At 41.2% G+C, this 20,825-nt stretch overlaps 1 protein-coding gene across 3 annotated transcripts in view; it reads right to left on the bottom strand.

Annotated features, from left to right (window-relative positions):
* The window catches only part of LOC120568974 (potassium voltage-gated channel subfamily H member 6-like), a 118,701-nt gene that overhangs the window by 81,769 nt on the left and 16,107 nt on the right, over positions 1–20,825 (bottom strand). For all 3 annotated transcript variants that reach the window (XM_039816749.1, XM_039816748.1, XM_039816750.1), the window contains exons 3-4: positions 7,082–7,246; positions 3,818–4,244 (exon numbers count right to left, since the gene is read on the bottom strand). In XM_039816749.1, coding sequence (XP_039672683.1) covers positions 3,818–4,244; positions 7,082–7,246 — 592 coding nt within the window. The remainder of the gene's footprint in view (positions 1–3,817; positions 4,245–7,081; positions 7,247–20,825) is intronic.

Here is a 20,825-nt window from a genome sequence, read left to right on the forward strand (position 1 = left end):
AGGCATTTGTCCTGCAGGTTAGCATTTGATTCAAGCTCCCTGATCTTCACAGCATGATCAGACACCGTAGTTTGTATGCAATCAAGCCTTTTCTTGAGTTTCGCCATGGTGGCGTTGAAGTCAGCAGTGAGGGCTTTTCGGTTCTCCTCTAATAAGGTGGCTATGGACGCCAATGTCAGCACTTCTCTGTCGTCAGGGCTTGTAGTGCCCTGATCAGTTCTGCCTTTTGCAACTTTTGGAGGCAGGATTTAGCAAGATGGTGCAGTTTCTTCCGTTTTGAGTGAAGTTACAGTAGAAGTACTTTAAAGTAGTTAATGCAACATAAGTTGTGGGAGCGTGGCTCAGCGTGTCTCGGCGTGTCCGTGTAGCTACGTCATGTCATGACGCCTTCATCACTTCCATAATTGACGACTGCAACAGCATCCTCTATGGTTCATCTGCAAAAGCCTTAAACAAACTTCAATACATCCAAAACTCTGCTGCCCACCTTCTCACCAACACATGACCACATCACTCCCGTACCCCAGAACCTCCACTGACTCCCTGTTCTCCAACACACAGTTTAAAGTCCTTTTACTCACCCACATAACCAGGCTCCTTCCTATCTCACAGACCTGTTTCACCGCCGCACAGAGTGCATTTGACTTCTGAGGAGACTTACTTCTAGACAGCTAGATATTCAGATAAGTACTTACTTCATTAGGCTTCTCTGCCCACTGTCATTGGATCTGCTGCCTTAAGGTTAAATTGACTGCATTTATTCTGCTGATTTTGCTCATCCTGCTGCCTTTTGCTGTTTGATACTTGGTTTTTTTGTTGCTTTTGTTGCTTGCCTCCTTTCTCTCACGGACTTCCTTGCTCTCACTGAGACCTGGATTACACCAACCAACACATCCACTCCTGCTGCTCTCTCTTCCGCCTACTCTTTCACCCACACACCCAGACCCACTGGTAGAGGCAGGGGTACAGGCGGGGGTACAGGCCTAATTAACCCCAGGTGCAGAGTTTCTCTCTACCCACTGCCATAGTTCACTCCACTGTCTTTTGAACTTCATGCTGTTACGCATCCGGTAAAACTAATCATTGTTGTTATCTACCGCCCGCCAGGTCCTCTGGGAGAGTTTTTGGAGGAGCAGGATGTCCTTTCAAACATCCCTGAAACAGGCCCTCAACTGGTACTTCTGGGCGAGTTCAACATCCAGACAGAGAAGTCACCTGACTTCTTACATTTTCTCTTCTTTTGCCCTCACTCTTGCCATCCCCACCCACTCACAAAGCTGGGAACCACCTAGATCTCATATTCACCAGAAACTGCTCTACATCCAACCTCACTCCACTCCATACCTCACAACCATATCTCAAGAGACACTATACCTGTCTGCCGCAACATTCGTTCTCTCTCTCCATCTTCTCTGGCGTTATCTACTTTATCAACCCTGCCTCCATCTGACTCTTTCTCACTCATGCCTCCCAATGCCGCCACAGACACTCTCCTCTCTACTCTATCCTCCTTTCTTGACTCTCTTTGTCCTCTTACTTCACGGCAGGCTCGCAAGTCCTCCCAGCTCCGTGGTTGTCTGACTCAGTGCGTGCTAAAAGATCAACTATATGGGTAGCGCAAAGGAAATGGCGGAAATCTAAACACCCAGATTATCTGCTTACCTATCAGTCTTTTCTTTCCTCCTTTGCTGCCTCTATTTCTGCAGCAAAAAGCTCTTTTTATCAAACCAAAATGTTATCCTCTTTCTCAAACTCTTCAAAAAACTTTTGTCCATCTTCTCTAACTCTAAGTCTCTCTAAGTCCACCTCCTCCCTCCTTCCTCCTACCAACCCACTTTGTCAACTACTTTATAAAAAAGATAGATGACATACGCTCTTCATTCTCAACCACACTTCCTGAAATCATCTTTCCATCCATCACATCCAGTACTCTTTCCTCTTTCACCCCTCTATCTCCAAATCAAATTCTTACTTTGATTACCTCCGCCCGCTCAACCACCTTTCAACTTGAAAGGTGGTTGATCCTATCCCTTCTCACCTTCTCCAGTCTATTGCTCCTGACCTTCTTCTTTTCCTCATCCATCTCATCAACATCTCCTTTTCAACTGGCTGTTTCCCCGACGCCCTCAAAGAGACAAGAGTGACCCCACTACTCAAAAAACCAACACTCGACTCGTCTGACGTAAATAACTACAGAGCCGTCTCCCTTCTTCCATTTCTATCCAAAACTCTTGAGCGTGCTATTTATAATCAACTCTACTTATCTACACCAGAACAACCTTCTTGATCCCCATCAGTCTTGCTTTAAGGCTGGCCACTCAACAGAAACTGCCCTACCAAAATCTTACAGACACGGAATATTGGACTGACATTTATCAAGTGGGCACAAACAGGACTTCAAATGAATGATCATGTGTGAATGGGGCAGAAATGGTTCATGAAGACGTATGTAAGGGTTAATGCCCGACGAGGTGTCCATTGTCAGGTATTAATTGACGATCGCGAGGCATGAACCATCTAGTTCATTAATACCTGTCAATGGACACTTTGAAGGGCATTAACCTGCTTATATGGTCACTTACCAAATATGTATTTTTTTTAAACCATTAAACAATCAAAATCTAAAGTTTTTCTAAACAATAACCCTGTTTCCCTGGTTATGCCTGAAGATTTGACTAATACCTGGAATAATCATTATCATCCCATAAGGTTCTTATGCAACGCAAACGTTGTTCCCTGCTCCAGGAAATAGGAAGGACCTTAGATACGACTTGCCACCCTTAGCAATGGGAGATATTTATATAGTGCGCTCAGCTCGTAGAACCCTTCAGCTCAGACAGCTCCGAGTAAATAGAATTTGACAGTATGTTTAACAACAAGACCAGCTAGCTATCCAGCCATGTCATTGTCCCCAAAACAATATAACGACTTTTTCGAAACAATTTTATCCGCGATGTGTAACGTTACTGTCGGCCGCAGCCTGGAGTAGCGACCTGAACAGCAACCAGGATGTGAGATAACTTTATTCAATGTGAAACAAAGTGTCACGGCCTGTCCGTGACTCTGGCTGTATTTTCCTTTTTTGGTCTTCTGTGTGTGTGTGGAGTGTGTGGGTAGGCGTGGCTTTCTTCAGGGCACCTGGCTCTCCAGCACAGCTGCAGATGATCTACTAATCAAGCTCCAGCACTAGTACTCCTGTGATCCAGGCAGCCAGCGCCAGTTCCAGTTCGTTTCAGTCTACCAAGTGGTAACTACTCTCGGTCAAACACTCTAGTTCTCTAGTGAACCTTGTGCTATCAAAGTTTTTTCTTTGTATTAACGCTGTGTTGTCTATCTGTGTGCAGACGTTGGAGGTCTACCAAAACCTCACCCTTACACAAAGTAGTTAGTTCAGAGGGGCAGTTTAACTTACTTCCTGCAGCTTGTGTGTTAGCGCCATCCTGTGGTGTTCAGAGGACGGGGCTCTGAAGCAGCACAGTGTTGGAAATGTAGAACGCATTCATTTAGAACAGTAAACATATAGTTTCACCGGAACTCCTTTAGTAGGTGTCCTATAACACTTTTTTATGGACACCCTGCAGCCAATCAGAATCAAGTATATTCCCAGACCATGGTATAAAATCAGAGAATGTATGTAGTAAAACACATTTGTAAGTAATACATGTCTTCATAGGAGAAGTTATGATTATTGACATCCACTAGATTATATTGTGTTATAAACCAATTATTGAATGTTTATACCCTGCTTATAATTGGGTTACCAGCTTATCAAAAGTTAATAGAATCACAAAAATAGAAAATGAAAAGATTGACTTACTTTGGTGGAGCCTTTGAGGAGGCAAGTGGCAGGGCCAGTGTTGGGGGTGCTGAGGCTGGAGCTGGGGGCACACTCCCTCCTTCTTCTCCTGCACTTGTATCCACCAGCAGCCCACAATTATATCCTCCTCTTCTCTTTCTGTCTCCCTCGCTCCTACGCCTGGCTGCCATCAAGCTGCCCCTCTCTACTCCTCTTTGCCCCACTCTCATCCCTTCCTCCTCATTCTCTTTGGCCCACAGCAGTAGTCCATCTCCTGTCTCCTCCAGCTGCTGTCTCTCAGGAGGGGACAGCAGTTTGTCCAGGGCCACAGACTCGTGTCCAAGGAGAGGGAAGTCAGCATTAGGAGCCCCTAGCTCTGTGTCCTGGGACAAGACCCCTGTCCCAGGGCTGAGGGAGCGCAGGAGGAGGCGCAGACGCTGCCGCCCAGCTGGATGGAGAAAATCGGCTTAGAAATATGCACCACTATAGCACAATATAAACGGAAATTGTTTTAAAACCTTAATTATTACATTGCATACTGGTATACATTTTAAAGTACTTTTAGAGCCTCTGAACCCCCACACAGGTGATTTCAGTTATTCTGGCTGATTAGACCTTTGCTTAGGTTAAAGTTGGGCCAGACCTGGGATGGGAATTTATTAGGTCACAAATATTTTCTACCAATAAGAACGATAAAGCTGTCATTTGTCCCACCCTATCAGGTGCAACAAAGCTAACAGGAGACTCAGGAAGATAAGATAAAGATAAGATAAGATAAGCCTTTATTGTCTCCTATAGGAGAAATTCATCTTGGGCATTCAAGAGAAACATAATCATACATGTACATCTCATTAATGTATGATTATGTTTCTATGTAGTTTAACTGTATGTTTATTGTGTGTTAATGCGCGATGTCGCCATTTTGTTTCTCTCGAATGACCAAGATGAATTTCTCCTAGGAGACAATAAAGGCTTATCTTATCTTTACCTTTATCTTACACAATATGTCAATAAATCAGTCTACACACCCACACAGTTCTGGGATGCAGGGGCGATTCCAGGATTTTTGGAAGTGGGATGGGCCAGTGGGGGACCAATAATCTGTCAGGGAGGGCCTTGGGTGTGTGTGTGTGTGTGTGTGTGTGTGTGTGTGTGTGTGTGTGTGTGTGTGTGTGTGTGTGTGTGTGTGTGTGTGTGTGTGTGTGTGTGTGTGTGTGTGTGTGTGTGTGAGAGAGAGAGTGTGTCTGTGTGTGTGTGCTAAATAAACACATTGCATTCAATATTAATTTCAGTAGTTTTTAACCAGCAATAGCGTAAACAACAGCACTTGGAAATTTAACATCGCTCCAAACTCTTACTTTAAACAAACCGTTTTAAATTAACTATGCCGAAAAGCTGCAGAGTAGTTAGTTGCACCAAAAATACATCCAAAAACCCTGATCTCCAATTGGCCCCTCTGCCATATCCTAAAATAGATCCTGATAGATGGGCTTTAGCTCCAGTCTATAGACCAGACCGTCATTGCCGCGGCTGAGGCTCCCTATGAGATGGAAGAATCGCGCTGTCACATCAGAGAGAGACAGGAAAATGCCAAAAAGCTGTTGTGTAGCGGGTTAATAGAGACTTTCACACTGATATGAGGCTCATTAGATACGTGAATATTCTCAGTCAGTGTGGTAAATCGCTAAATGATGCTGGTGACAGTTAGTACTGATGAATAGCTATTAAGGTATCGTGAACGCACAGGTTCATGCAAGGCATGTGTATGAAACAAACGTTTGTTTAACAAGAAAGAAATCAAAACAAATTTTGATCCAAACACACGAAAAATTGCATGGACTTTGACTCTGTTTTAGCTGAGTGTACAGTCTGTGCCTTTATTATGGTATTTTGGTTGATGTTAGTAAGTGTGTGTCTAAAATCTGTGTACATGTGCTTAGTTTTCTGCACATTTAGGTGAAGGAATGTATTGTCGCACTAATCTACAAATTCGTGAACTACAGGACCGTGGCTGTTTTCGTCATGTAGGAGGCTGACTATTACAGAGTTATCAGCAAACTTTAAAATTAACCTGTTTTTGTGCCGACTGCCGCAGTCATCGGTATAAAGAATATAGAGGACAGGGGAAAGGACACAGCCCTGGGGTGACCCAGTGGATCATATCCATTCCCCTGATGTTTATCCATTTACTCTCTAGATGTTAAAAAACGAGAATCCAGCCACAATGTAAAAATCAAAAATGTTTGATTATTAATTAGAATGTGGGACTGTGTGTGTGAAGTGTGTAACGAAAAAGTCCACGAACAGCAGGTTGGCTTGGTTTTAGTTTCCTTCAAGATGTGTAATAATAATAATAATAATAATAATAATAATAATAATAATAATAATAATAATAATAATAATAATCAATTTAATTTATATAGCACTTTTCAAGGACTCAAAGTCGCTAGTTGTTTTTGGCCACAGGGATAACTATTTACTGCTTCCAACACCTTGGCACCCTCTGTTGTTTTTTCTCTTTATATTTAGAAAAACTCTAGGAGTGCTGATATGTGTGTGAGATGTTTGTGACTGTGTGTGAGTGTGTGTGTGAGTGTGCTTAGCGTGTGTGATGTGTGAGTGTGCTGAACGTGTGAGTGTGTGAGTGTGCTGAGCGTGTGAGCGTGTGTTATATGTATGTGTGTGAGATGTTTGTGACTGTTTTTGTGTGTGTGTGTGTGTGTGTGTGTGCTGAGCGTCTGAGCGTGTGTTATATGTATGTGTGTGAGTGTGTGTTATATGTGTATGATATGTGTGTGAGTGTGTGTAATATGTGTTTGATGTGTGTGAGTGTGTGTGATATGTGTGTGACTGTGTGAGTGTGCTGAGCATGTGAGCTTGTGTTATATGTATGTGTGTGAGTGTGTGTAATATGTGTGTGAGTGTGTGTGATATGTGTGTGAGTGTGTGTAATATGTGTTTGTGTGTGAGTGTGTGTGATATGTATGTGATATGTGTGTGACTGTGTGTGTGTGATATGTGTGTGTGTGTGTTAGATATGTATGCAACTGTGTGTGACTGTGTGATATGTGTGTGACTGTGTGTGATATGTGTGTGACTGTGTGTGTGTGTGACTGTGTGTGTGTGTGTGTGTGTGTATATGTGAGTGTGTGTGTGTGTGTGATATGTGTGCAACTGTGTCTGACTGTAATATATGTGTGACTGTGTGTGTGTGATATGTGTGCAACTGTGTGTGACTGTGTGATATGTGTGTGACCGTGTGTGAGTCAGTGTGATGAAACGTACCCAGGGGGAGCCAGGGGATCGGCAGTGCTCTGTGCAGATCTCTGGCTGGGGAGCTGCTGGCTGCTCTGGGATCAGTGGGAAGCTTAAAGTTGAGAATGAACATGATGACCAGGCCGTTTTCATTCTTCACAGGAACCACGTCTATTGCACAGCTGAAACACACTCCTGCAGGGACACACAAGAGAACTATGACTGTTTCGTTCCTTTTAAACATGCATGTGACCGACAAGAAATGTCAGTAGATTCTGAAAATTTCCACTAGATGGTGCTACCAGACAGAAAATGATTACTCTGCTGCTCATACAGTTTGTTTTTATTGTTTACACACATTTTCTGAAAGCATGCCTCATACTCTCAGATCTCAAACACACACACAATGGGCAAAACCCCTCAATTCTTCTGCAAAATGAAACTTTACATTCAAAACAATGTTATTTCTTCTCAAAATTGTATTTTTGTTTTCAAATGACACACACAAACAATCACATGAATAGACATTTATAAGAACCAGTTGAACACTGATGTGCTCAATGTAAAACACTATGATGAATGTAAAACACTTCTCACATATCGCCTAGCATGGTGAATCCAGCCATGAAAAGCATCCACTGCTATATCTCCACATGCGTCTTCCATAGCTTGGAGAAGGGGTATACGCGTTTGTGGATTTCGGTCAAACACTTTCCATCTCCAGGCAGAAAAAAAATTCTCCAAAACATAAGAACTCACCTGTTGCCCTTTTATGCTAAAGCTCTGATTGCTAATTGTAAAACTGTGTAACAGGTGTTTGCCCATGTGATGAGTCAGTTTGCATATTTGAAAGGCAGTGTGTTCCTTGTGAAAACAAGAGATTTTCTTCATGAAAATTGTGCCAAATGCAGAGAATTGTGTGTAGAGTTTTGAAAAAAGTGTGTTTTAGAACTGCAATTTGAGTGTAAAGCAGGAATTTTGCTTGTAGTTTAGCAGAATTGGTTCAGGGGGTTGGTGCATGAGTTACATGTTGTGGTCATTGTGTCTCAACTACCAGTATTTGTGTGTAAACAATTGAGAAAAACTGTAATATACATTCATTGACATTTGCACCATTTTAAACCCTGGAAATCCAGAGTTCTCGCAAGAGCACAATTTGAATTTGTTCAGCGAGTCACGCTGGCATGGAGTAATGATGCTCATTAACTATGCAATTTTAGCCCTGCTGCACCAATCACATCGGTGTACCTGATATAGGCGGGCCAGAGGCGAGCTAAACAGATGACAACAGTTTAATCTACCAGAGGCCTGTTCTACGAAGCAAGATCAACATGCCCTGGATCTCTTTCAGTTATCCGGCTTCACCTAACCTAACAACCGCAGTCCCGCATAAGCTGTATCACGACGCTGGTTATCAACTAGTTAAGTCAACTCAGGGTTTCCCAATCCAGCGGCGCGCGCGTTCACATAAAAGAGGCGGTGTTTGCGCACCACGACCAATCGCAAGTTTCTACTAGAGCCGCTTATGTTAAAGAGCAAATTATAATTCTACATAAATATGAAGAACACAGACTCGGTTTTACAGGGAAAACAATACAGTCGCTGCTTCCTAAAACAGGAAGGAAAATAGCCGACGCTGTAGATGTTTAAATCACAACTCCAATATCACTTCCCCATCAGTCAGGACCAAGATCTGACCATAATTACACTTGTGCTTTCCATAAATTGTCGTTGCTTTAGCCTATTATTTCAGTTGAAACCCTGGCAGTGGGAAGCGATCGTGAGAGCAAATAAAAAATATAAAAACATAATTCAAACCGATGTGTGCATTGGCGACACACGGCTCAAGAAGCGAATATGTAATTCCCTCCCATTAAAATATATATATTTCATAAAAATACCCATCAGGGAATGTTAACGGGGTTGTCGGCCTCTAAATGTTTTAACTTTTATGAGCGCACCCTTCTCTCCCCCTTTCTCCCTCTCTCTCTCTCTCTCTCTCTCTCTCTCTCCCTCTCTCTCTCTCTCTCTCTCTGCACACCGCCTCCTGATCTTCTATAAGAACGGTGACGCCGTTATCAATCGAATATTGATTGGTCAGTGGGCGGTGCTTTTACAACGGTTGATCTCTGATCTCCAACATAACCTGCTCCCGACCAGGTTAGGCGTTCAGCATGAGTTACCACGGCGATTGAACCCGATAACAAGTGATCCACCTTCGTGACACAGAAAATCCTGGGTTGAACCTGAAGTTACCTCGCTAACGCCAAATCCTGCTTCGTAGTACAGGCCTCAGTTAGCTCCGCTGGTAGCTAAGCTTATGGGGCTCTGGATGTGTTGAGCCCGTGTATTGTTGTGATTGGTCGTAGAGTCATTCAATTGAGTGCAGTGAGATTTTCAAATGCATGCTTGGTGCTGCCTCTCGAGTTGGGCCATTTTCATTACTCAATGCCAGACCCTTAATCTTTCGGATTTGGGTCTGGATTTCCAGGCTACCATTTTAGTGAGCTGATGTCTCATTATTTAAATCTATCCGTAATGACTGTCAGTTGGCCAACTGATTTACTTGACACTAAGAGATTTAAGTATTCTACAAAAATCTGCTTTTACATACTGTATCCAATTAAATTCATAATATTGAAAGACAACCGAAGTGTCTTTTGGATTTTTTTGGGAAGAGCATGTTCAACCTATTCATTTTTCTAAAAGGTAAGAACAACCCACGTGTAGCGGCACATACAGACTTCTTCAGAGTGTGCCTCTCAGTGCACAGTTTCACTTTTTAGATGGCTTCAAGGTGTCTGGATTACTGTTATGTACTTTAAAAAAGACGTAGTCCAACGTAGTGTTACAGTTAATACATGTTTTGATGTCATACACCTTGTGAGTTTTAAAGTCACCAAATTTCTTGGATTCCTTCATATTAGCACAATGGTCGCAAAGGCTACACCAGGGGTCTCAAACTCGCGGCCCGCGGGCCAATTGCGGCCCGCGGGACGATAGTTTGTGGCCCCCGCCTTAATATGAAAGTTTAATGTTAGTGCGGCCCGCGAGTTTGATATGTATTGTACTTTACAGTGTTGTGTGCGGAGCTGAACGAACCCACCAATCACGGTGGGGTATATGGCTTTCGGGGGCGGGACATCGGCCGGGCTTGATGCAAGCAGAGAAACATTCCTCAATGAGTGAAAGTTACAGCCATGTTGCCATGGAATGTTTTCTTCCGTGCCTGGCTGGCTGCCTCGTTTCTATTGGGCACATGCGGACATTCGTCCCAGCGCGCTGCGTTCACAACACTTCACTTATTTTAAGTTGCTGCTGTTAGTATTTCACTAAATGATGTGTTCTTAGATTTCTGAGGACGAAGGAGAGGCTAGGTTCGAATTGGAAGTCAAGCAAAAGGGTTTAATAAAACAACACGGTGAAAACGACAGTCAGGACACAATTAAACATAAAACATGAAAACACAAATGTTACACTGCAGCTGACAGCGGACTGCTCTCATGCTTCTCTTGTGGAGTCACAGAAGAACAGTCCTGAGATCATCTCAGGAGCCCCCTTTTATCCTGTCCCTCAGGATAAGGACACACCTGAATTTAGGTTTACTCCAGGTCACAGACTAAGGTTGATTATCATGGAAGTGTTGATTGTATTCAAGTTTACAGAGTTTGCATTTCCTTTGTTCTAATCACGTCTAGCAGTTACCTTTCCTGTGGGGACAATGAGTCTCCTACAGTATGCTAAATAACAGCCATGACCTAATTAATTCTTTAGAAGCTAGTTTTTGGGTGAGGCAGTCAAATGCTGATTAGTGTGGTGTGATGAAATCGGTTGATTCAGTGCTTCCTCCAGCTACAGTGTTCATTCAACCAAAAGTAAATTTTTATCAGACATCACCAATGCTTTAACTTATTTTTAAACCTAACACTGCCCAGGACATTATACGTAGCCTATATATATGTATATAAATGTATATACATTTATATAGCTCTCATTATATATATAACAAGGGGTTAAATTGGGCCGGGGCTCTCCGGGGCTCAGCTCCGTCACATAAGCCTGCTAGTTTGTCCAGATGTGCCTGCTTGCAGTCTAAATATGTCACAAAAAATTTGATGAAAGTGATGCTTTTGAAAACATGATATTTGAATGATGATGATACATGAATAAATGACATTTTTTTGAAATGGCATGTCTATTTTGTCTCGGCGGAGCTGAGATGAGAACAATCAGAACACGGGAACAACCCGCCCAGAACTGCAGACATTTCACCACCGCGGGTCAACTACATAACGCCAAAGTGTCTCCGTCGGTAGGATTAACACATAAAATGCCTTCTCATAAAGCTAAAAACCCCGTTCGCAACCTCCACCGGCCGCTACGAGTTCATGTCGCTGACCAAGCCGTTGAACCAGTGGGCTCCGAGCCGGCCACGGCTCGCCTCCGAGCATCAGAGAGCCCCACTCGGTGCCGCGTGTGTGTGTGTGTGTGTGAAAGTAAAGAGAGAGAATGGGAGAAGAAGTTTGTGTGAGGTGGACCTGGTCACCACAGACCCAAATCTTCTCAGCTGTTGCTACTGTCATGCTGCACTGTCTCTTCATGTGGCACATTATGTTTGGCACATTGTATGGGTCACTTCTTATATCATAACAAGGTAATACAATGTGTAATCAAGTGATGATTGATTAACAGTAATGCAAATGCTAAATGCCCTGATACCTGTTGATGCTACAACAATGCAGAGTATAGGCTCTTAACCTTGCAGTTTTGCACATATCATGTAAGACTCAATTTCTCCGAAACTCTCCAGAAAGTGCCATTTAACGGTTTATTTTTCAATTTATTTTTATTATATATATATATATATATATATATATATATATATATATATATATTTATACATACACGTCAATGGCCCTTAGAGAGTTAATATGAGGTCTCTCTCTCTCTGACAAAGTAAATCAAAGTGATGCGTACGCGGCGGGATAAAAGAATATAAATAATAAAAATAAAGAGATTTGAGAAGATTGGAATTTTTTTAACAAAGCTTTTCTTGTGGAAAACCTGATGCGGCCCAGCCTCACCCAGACTCTGCCTCCAGCGGCCCCCAGGTAAATTGAGTTTGAGACCCCTGGGCTACACATACCCTTAAATGGTTGATGAAGACAAGTTTTCCTTTTATTATTTTTTTATGATTACTTAATTTTTTTTTTTTAACAAAACACTAAACATACAACTCACGACATGAACACATCACCTTCCCATCTGAACCCATCCACTCGCTATCACCACCTCCATATACAAAATTTAAGACAAGATGAAATAATAGCCATAATGTTCATTACAATCAAATAACAAAATAAACAACAAAGCTTTCTTATTATTGGCAGGTAGATGGCATGGCACTAATAGAGTAGGGGCCCTCGTGAAACTGATCTTAGGAGGAGCAGGAAAAACTTTCCTAAGAATAGAGTCACTTTTGATAAGAATCCTGTTTGAGAGTATAATTCTCTTTAAGTAAATGTTAGAGAGCTGTATCCTGTGAGGAAATAAACCTGCCCTTGTCCTAAAGGTTTTCTTTCATTTTTTTTAAAGAGTTCAGATCTAGAGGTAACTTCGGCTTTTTTGTAAGCATCCTAGACGTGTTATTATGGAACCCACGCAATTTCTAGGCAAGACCCACCCTTCAATAGCATTCACACACTACTATTGGCCAGGCGTCCATTCTTACGCTAGGTAACGTAACCCGATTTGTTCAGGTCCTATCCCCTGACCAATCGGCTATCCTAACCTTACTCGAGGTCAATACCTAACCCCAACCGTAGGGCGGGTCTTTCCTATAAGTTACATGGGATCCATAAAAAAACGGATTTTGTTTTATAACCTCTATGTGCAGTTGGTCTGACAAGATTAAAGCATGCTTTCAAACTCGTTGGAATTGGCCAAAAGATAATTAAGCCAATTTGGGTGAAAACTATGTGCTTTTAGCGTAGTGTTTTTTTTCTGTTGCCTTCCAATATACTGTACAGTCTATCCTCACCCTTATGTCCAATTCAAGCTTTACGACGAGACAAAAATGTTTTAGAACGTCGCAGGGAAAAGTTTCAGTGGTCTGAAACGGCCCCTCTCACCTCGACTCAAGCCAGCTGATGGTTTCGCTGTGCCTCAGCTGGTCAAGTCGCAGAGGCTGGTTTTAGAACTTAAAAAACGTCACCTGTTTCAACAGCCACTAACGTTACCCACATTCATATTTAGACGAAACAAATGATATATCCAGCTACAAAAAAGCTTAAAAGTCGGAAGTTAGAACGGAAGTACAAAGAGGCGTTGTTATGGAGATGATACAGCGTCTCGTCTCATCGCATTAGACCGGCTCGTTGCAAGAATTTGCAAATTTCAACTCGTCTCACCGCGAATCTTTGGTTTGAACTGGGCTTTAGAGAACTTTAGAATACTCAATACACAAACTATTGTTTCTGTTGTAAGTGTTCAAAAAATCATAAAAAAACAAAAATTCCACCCACACCATTTTATCTTATCATTACTAAGGTTGTTATGATAAATGAAATCCCCAATACCCCTATCTTGAATATACAGTTGGTCCTGGAAAAGAAACACATTATTTTTAAGATTTCATTCTGTGATCTGGAGAATAAACTCAGAAGGCAAGGAGTCAGTAAAAAAGTAAAGTATTGCAAGGCTTTCAATCCATCGTCATGTAAAATATTTGTGTGTAAGGACTCCAATCTAATTTACTCAGAGACAATCAGCATATCTGCCTGGCTTACATGTGTGGAGTAATCTTCCGCGCATGTGTTAGTATGGACAGAGATTAGTTGCGAACAGATCCTTCTTAAGTAAAAGTACTAATACCACACTGTAAAAATACTTTACCACGCTGTGAATGTACTCTGTCATCAGGTAAATGTAGTTAAAGTATTAAAAGTAAAGAAAATATTTTTAGAAAGTGTAAAGGATCCAAACAGTTGTGTGTTTAATGGTCTAATCATTTCAACTGGACTTGTAGGCTGTTATATTGTTGGCTAGTTTCATTTATAATAAAACATCAGATTTAAAAACTACATGTGTTTTGTGTCCAGAAATCTTAATGTGTAAAGTAACTAGTAACTAAAGCTGTAACAGGTGAATGTAGTGGGGTAAAAAGAACAACATTTCTCTCAGAAATGTAGCAGAGTAGAAGTAGAAAGTTAGGTTAGACCTTTAAAACCTCTTTGAGACCTTTCTATTTAACCAGCAACAGCTCTGAAGTCGCTAGCGCTAAACCCACCAGACTCCATTTAAAAAAGCAATACTTTTAGCGTGTATAGAGCCAACATATATTACACATGTAAATCTGTAAACCATGTGTTTATTTCAACCAAAACTAGAGTTGTGATGATTGGAAAAGTGGAAAGACGACCCAAAACGGCTTTTTTTAATTTAGTTTCTGTCGACTTTGAATGAAGTGTATTTTACAATACTAAAATTACAGTTTATTTAATGGAGTCTTGTGGGTTTAAAAAAAGAATCTTACTCTTTAACAGAAAGGTCGACTTCCTAAAAAATCCTTTCCATAATGTTGTCAGACACTTAGAATATTAATATGCGCCTGTCAGTGGCAAAACAGCACTTTTGTGAAGGTAAATACAAGCTGGACAATTGCCCTATTAACTTACATTGAGCTTGTTTCACTGCTGCCGACTGCAGCGATCTCGTTTAATACTGGACCAATTTCAAAGATTGTTGTTCCCATCAGTCACTTAGACACAAAAACATAGAAAAATAGGGTCCAGGTTGAAAAAAAACGGTAGTTGCACTTTAAGTACAGTACTGGAGTAAATGTACTTAGTTACATTCCACCGCTGGTTGTGATGGAGGAGTGTAATCACAGTGTGTGTGTGTGTGTGTGTGTGTGTGTGTGTGTGTGTGTGTGTGTGTGTGTGTGTGTGTGTGTGTGTGTGTGCGCATGTGTGAAGAACAAAGACAGGAGATGACCCCCCCCGGTAGTGTTAGGGCTAAATTGATAGCTAGGATGGATTAACGTAGCTACATGATAACTTATTCTACCTAAATGATATCTCAATGACACGGCTGGAAAACCATCTGCTATAGATTAAACACACACACACACCCCCCATAATAATCCATTGAGACTGAATCTTGAGCTGAACCAACCTTTCTGAATACTACAGTTACTGCACTCAGGAGAGACTAGTTCATGTTTCCAAAACTTTAGAAATAAATGAAACAGACTTTGACTCCATTTTGGATTAAATAGTTGAGGACTGATTTTCCATGTAATCATGCTTTTTTCTACAAGTTCTTGTTCTGGATTAGTCATCTAAAGTGTTATTGTGTGATGTCTTACACAGGGTCAGAGTGGGACTCATTTTCAGCCCTGGAGTTTGATGCCTTAGACCGCCCCACTTTATTTCACGACTGACTATATTAAAATAATGTAATGAAAACCTTAGTATATGAGTCTGTAATGGCACACTGCCTTGTAATTCAGTGTGTTTTTGTAAAATATAATTTCCAATTCAATGCAAATACAGTGTTGCTTCACAATGTAGATTTATAAAGTGGTTAAACTGTAACTAATCTGATCATGTTTGCTTGTTCCCACACTGGTGCAACAGCTTACAGTAGATGTGCCTTCCACTCTGACAGCAGCTATCCATGCACACTACTGGCTCTGCTTCTGACACTAAATCAACTGTAATTCATAAACATGAACGATGGTTTGAGGCAACCTTGTATTATGTTTTGACCGACTGCTGCTTGCACTGCTCGTAACTAGCTTAGCTTACCCGTCTCATCATCTTCTTTTGGCGTTTCACTCTCAAACTGCGAGCTGGTTTTAATGAAAAAGTTGCTCAGTTTAGCACATCTGGCCACGTCACTTTGTAGAGCCTTTTTAGCGCAGTTTTTGCACTTATTATCTTTTTATACAATAGTTTCTCTTTGCTTGCCGTCGCATCCTCTAACAAACACCACTAACTGAGGTGTACGAGGTGACTTTTTTTTTTTTGGGCAAGGTGCCGCCATCGGAGGACTGAAAACATAATTACGTCATAATAACCAGACTGCACTCTGGGAGTGGGCTCCAAGAATGTAGAGAACGGTGGGCTGCAAGAAAAAACTAAATAAATAAAAAGAGTGGGCTGTGAGTGGAGGCAGCCTTGGGACAGCAGCCATGATATATTTCAAGCCGGTACCTTGACTGAACACCGGTGGCCCTCGTGACCAAAAAAACTTCTCCCGGTGCTCCCGATTAGCCAATCCGGACCTGGTCTTACGGGTCTGATCCATGACTGGACAGCTAGCAGAAACGATGCTCCTTGAGCAGAAATGGATAAATAAAAGGGTCTTTTGAATGGCAAGTTGAGTTTCAAAGACCTTCCAGATGGTTCTCTCCACAAATTATTTGCATGTACTGTCCATGTGAACTGAGTTACCACCGGAGTACGTTGAGTCTCAAATGCCACTTGAGATAGGCCTGTAACAATTATCAAATAATTGTCTAACTGCAATATTTTTTACATAATCACGGTTATTTTGTATAACCGCAATTAAAGCATTAGAGCATTTTTTTAAATGAGATTGGTCACACTATTGTTTGGATCTATCAAATGCGTTTGCAATACCGGCGTAGCATCACCTAACAGTAACGTTAGCTAGCTTATGATGCTATGGATTCCTACCAGAGGACACCCCGCCTGCAGTTGCAAGTCCAGTTGACTTTCGAACGTTAAAAATCCACCAAAGGATGTGTTTAAGTAGTTAAAGTCAGTCCGTCTGTGGTGTTTAATCTACTATGGTGCTTTGTTTAATTGGTAACGTTACCGTAAATGACGATGCTGTAGCGGAAATGGCGTCATTCATTAACATTAAGCTAAGGTAGTTCCACAGGGATTTGTGCTTTTAATTTTGTAATCTGTACAGAACAACTTGTTTGCTAACTTTTGCTAAGGTCCTAAGGGGTATAACTGTTGATTGTAATTCTTGATTTTGTTTAGATGGGCCAAATTGTAATTATATAAGTGATTATTGGTCGCGCTGAAGCTATGCTAGTGGCAGCTGTCACTTGTTGTCATAGCAACTCCAAACATCCTGGGCTGTAGTCGCAACCCGGTCTCACGGCAGTTCGTGTAAATGTCAACGTTATTCTTAATCTATTGATACGTGTTCACAGAGACGTTTTTCTCGTTTTTTACGTGTAAATATCACGTTATTTTCTCGGGGAAAGGACGCCAGGAGGCGGCCGAAAAGGAAGCTCCATAAGCCGGGAGGCGCCCGCCAGGCGGCCCACTGGGGACGCGCCACAATAACGGGATGGCGGAGGTTGGGTTTAGGAAAAACATTACGGGGAAAGGGCGCCTTAAACGCCGGGAGACGCGCCACAGTAACACGCGGGACAAAACACCACACGCAGGGACGCCATCCCCGGGAAACAAAGCGCCACACACGGGACGCGATCCCCGCTCGCCTGGGTGAAAGTCCTGTGTTGTTTGACCCATCCACCACCCCGACCAACCTCCCTACACGGATTTTCGGCTTTTTATATTACTCCCTACCATTTTCGTGCTGTGGCCACAAAATATGCTTCCCATTGAAATACATTACTTCACATTTTCGTGTTGTCCACAACGTAAAAACCGACAAAAATGTCTCCGTGAACACGTATCAATAGATTAAGAATAACGTTGACATTTACACGAACTGCCGTGAGATAGGTAGTCGTCTAAAGCCCGAGAAATTAAACACGCTGTGGTTTTGTTTATGATTAATGCTTTATTTTTTGTTGATGGGAATAAATATTCTATTTTACATTTTTGTTTTTGTTTGAAAAAGTAACTAATAAATAAAAAAACATTATTTCACTAAAAGAGACAATTATTTTATATATATATTGTTAATCGCAATTATTTCTGAGACAATTGATTGTCCAGCAAAATTTTGACTTGTTACTGTTAACTTCAGAATTAAGATATCCCTTTTAAAGTACATTTAGAACAGATAAAATATGCAATTCATTTGCAATTAATCACAAGTTAACTAGGACACTAGTGCGATTAATCGAGATTAAAGTTTTAATCGATTGACAGCCCTAGTAATAGGTCTTCCTTAAGTCTTGACATGCTTATTTGTACACTATCACGCATAGGGCCCCCAAAAGTCTAGGGCCGGCCCTGGATCCATCCAAAGAGGTTTTGTGGCTCTGTGGCATCCTTGGCATTTGATCCTTACAGACAAACACAACCACTTAAACACAAAAACTTTTTTGCTCTTTCAACCAATCAACAATGCTGCTGGTTTTCTTTTCTTTCTCTTTACAGACCGATAACTTCTGCAGACAGTGTGCCTTTAGGAGCAGTAGGATTTGGAGGTAAAATACAGACATTGATAAAAACAGGACACATTTTGTTTTATAAATATAGCTTTTGTTTCAACAGCATTTCCATGACTATGTTTCAAATTAGATGCTCCTGCACTCACTGGTAACGGTGGCTCAGTTGTTTTCCCCAACACCCAGATTAATCTATTCAAGTGTGTATGTGTGTGTGTGTTTGTGTGTGTGTGTGTGTGTGTTGAGGTCATAGTGAAGGTCGGTGCCAGTATTTTGGGACAATGAGAGAAATAGGATCATCTTTTTCATTAGAGCATAAGTACCATATCAGCCCAAAGCAATAAAAAAACAACGGATTAGAGATTAATGGAAAGAGCCAAACGATTATCCAGCCCTCACACACACACACACACACACACACACACACACACGCACACACACACACACACAGAGTCGCACCATGGTCTTGTGTCATTCTACCACTACCTCTCCTCCAGTTTCTTTCTCTCCTCTCTGCCTCTCATATATTGTAGCAGCTCAGGTTAGAAACCAAATGGACTAGTTAAATTTATTAAAAAGATGGTGGTTTGGTTTAAAACACACATTTTGTTTTCCCCAGGAAGCAAACTCTGCTCCCCAGCTTGAAGTGTGTGATGTAGGGGTCAGAGGTGTCCTCCTTATGTTGGGTGAGGATAGAAATTGAAGACCAGCGGCATGCGATGCCACAAAGCAACACAAATGTCAACAAGCATATTCAACTACAGAGGAAAAGGCTTCTTAGTGTGTTATGTACTTTTTGTGTATGTAATATATGTATAGAAGTATAAAAAAACACGTTTCACTCCAAACAGAGCTTTCTCTCCCACAGACAGCACTTTTTCTCAACTGCCTAAAAACGCCTCGCCCACATTCCTGTTTGAAATTCTTTAATTAGTTATGTCTTTGATTGAGTAAGCCAGCCCAGTTTTTCATCTTGCTGCCAATAGGTGCTGCCTGAGTAAGCTCATCGCCTAGTGGCTTGTTTGAATTTGGTTGACAAATAACAACCTAGTGACCAATCAGAGACTTGGCTTTTTTTCCCCATCCCTTTACAACCTTTAAAAACTCTTTACTGGCTGTCTTAATTGTTTTTGCAAGTAACCAACTTGTGTACTCTAAATAATTCAATGTAAGTCCACGAATGTTGAAATTACATAAAATGTCTGTCCCTTGTAGCCGTGATAAATTAGCCTGTAGCTAATGCTTACCTGTTCAGGAGGAAATTAGCCAACTCGGCATCCTTTTGAGCTCTAAGCTGTCTCCATCTTTCAAATACATCTCCAATATTTACCCGGGGTTTGTTACGTCTCTGGTCACGCAACTGTTAGAAACATACTGTTTTTTTTAAGTTGGGTTTCCTTAATATCTGATGACATATTGTGGTAATTCTTTTGATTTAATACAGTAAATATATTACATATTGCACCTTTAAATGTATCTTGCTCTAACCAGTGTATCGCCGTGTGTACGTTGTCTATAGCAATCCCACCAATCGGCCCCCAAAACGTCCCAGTTAAGAGAAATATATTCTTTGTAAATCTTTACAATCGTTCCCCAAAAGAACTAAGCAGACCTGCCTAGTTGCACCATCAACATTTTCTTCAAAATTTGACATTTTCAGCATATGGCTTTCTAGCTCAAAGTTTGTTATTGTTTCCCAAAACAAACAGAGTTTTGCAAGGTGATGGTCATCACACAACAGTGTTTTCTTTAATTCATTTAGCAAGAGTACAACATTTGGAGCGCAGGTTGGCTGGTTATCATGTAGAGCAGTGATTCTCAAAGTCCAGACTCTCTCTGAGTAGCCTTTATATTACTGTGCCTTGTTGTTTTTAAGGTCAGTTTGTTTAATCAGTTTTTTTAGGCATGAAAATCAATCAATGAAGATTGTTCTCTTTGTGTTAATATTTCTTCTAAAACTATACTGTACCCCTGTAAATTATTTCCTAAATGTTGGAGCTGCTTAGGTTCAAAAGCAACCATTTTGGGGCGGACAGTGCCATTACTTTTGCACTAGTTTGGAATGTATGTTGAACATTTCTGACACTTGAATGTATGTTGCTTTTAAAGTTAGAGTTGCTTTAATTCAAGCAACAGATTGCAGTCGAACCATGATATTTTTTCCACTAGGCTTGAATGTATCTTTTTTGTGACTGCATTAAACTTGAATTAACCTAACAAATGTATTGCTTGTAAGTTATAAGCAATAGCAGTAAATTGCTTATCAACAATCTTTGCTGACCTTTAACCTTGTATATAAATCAGATTTGGACCTTTGAATATAAAGTTTGAGAATCCCTGATGTAGAGGGATATGGATGCCCCAATAAAGATGTCTATAATAACCTGTTTATTACATTCCAAACCCTGATGACAGAAACCAGGT

This window comes from Perca fluviatilis, chromosome 11 (assembly GCF_010015445.1).
Source record: "Perca fluviatilis chromosome 11, GENO_Pfluv_1.0, whole genome shotgun sequence".
Lineage (NCBI taxonomy): Eukaryota > Metazoa > Chordata > Actinopteri > Perciformes > Percidae > Perca > Perca fluviatilis.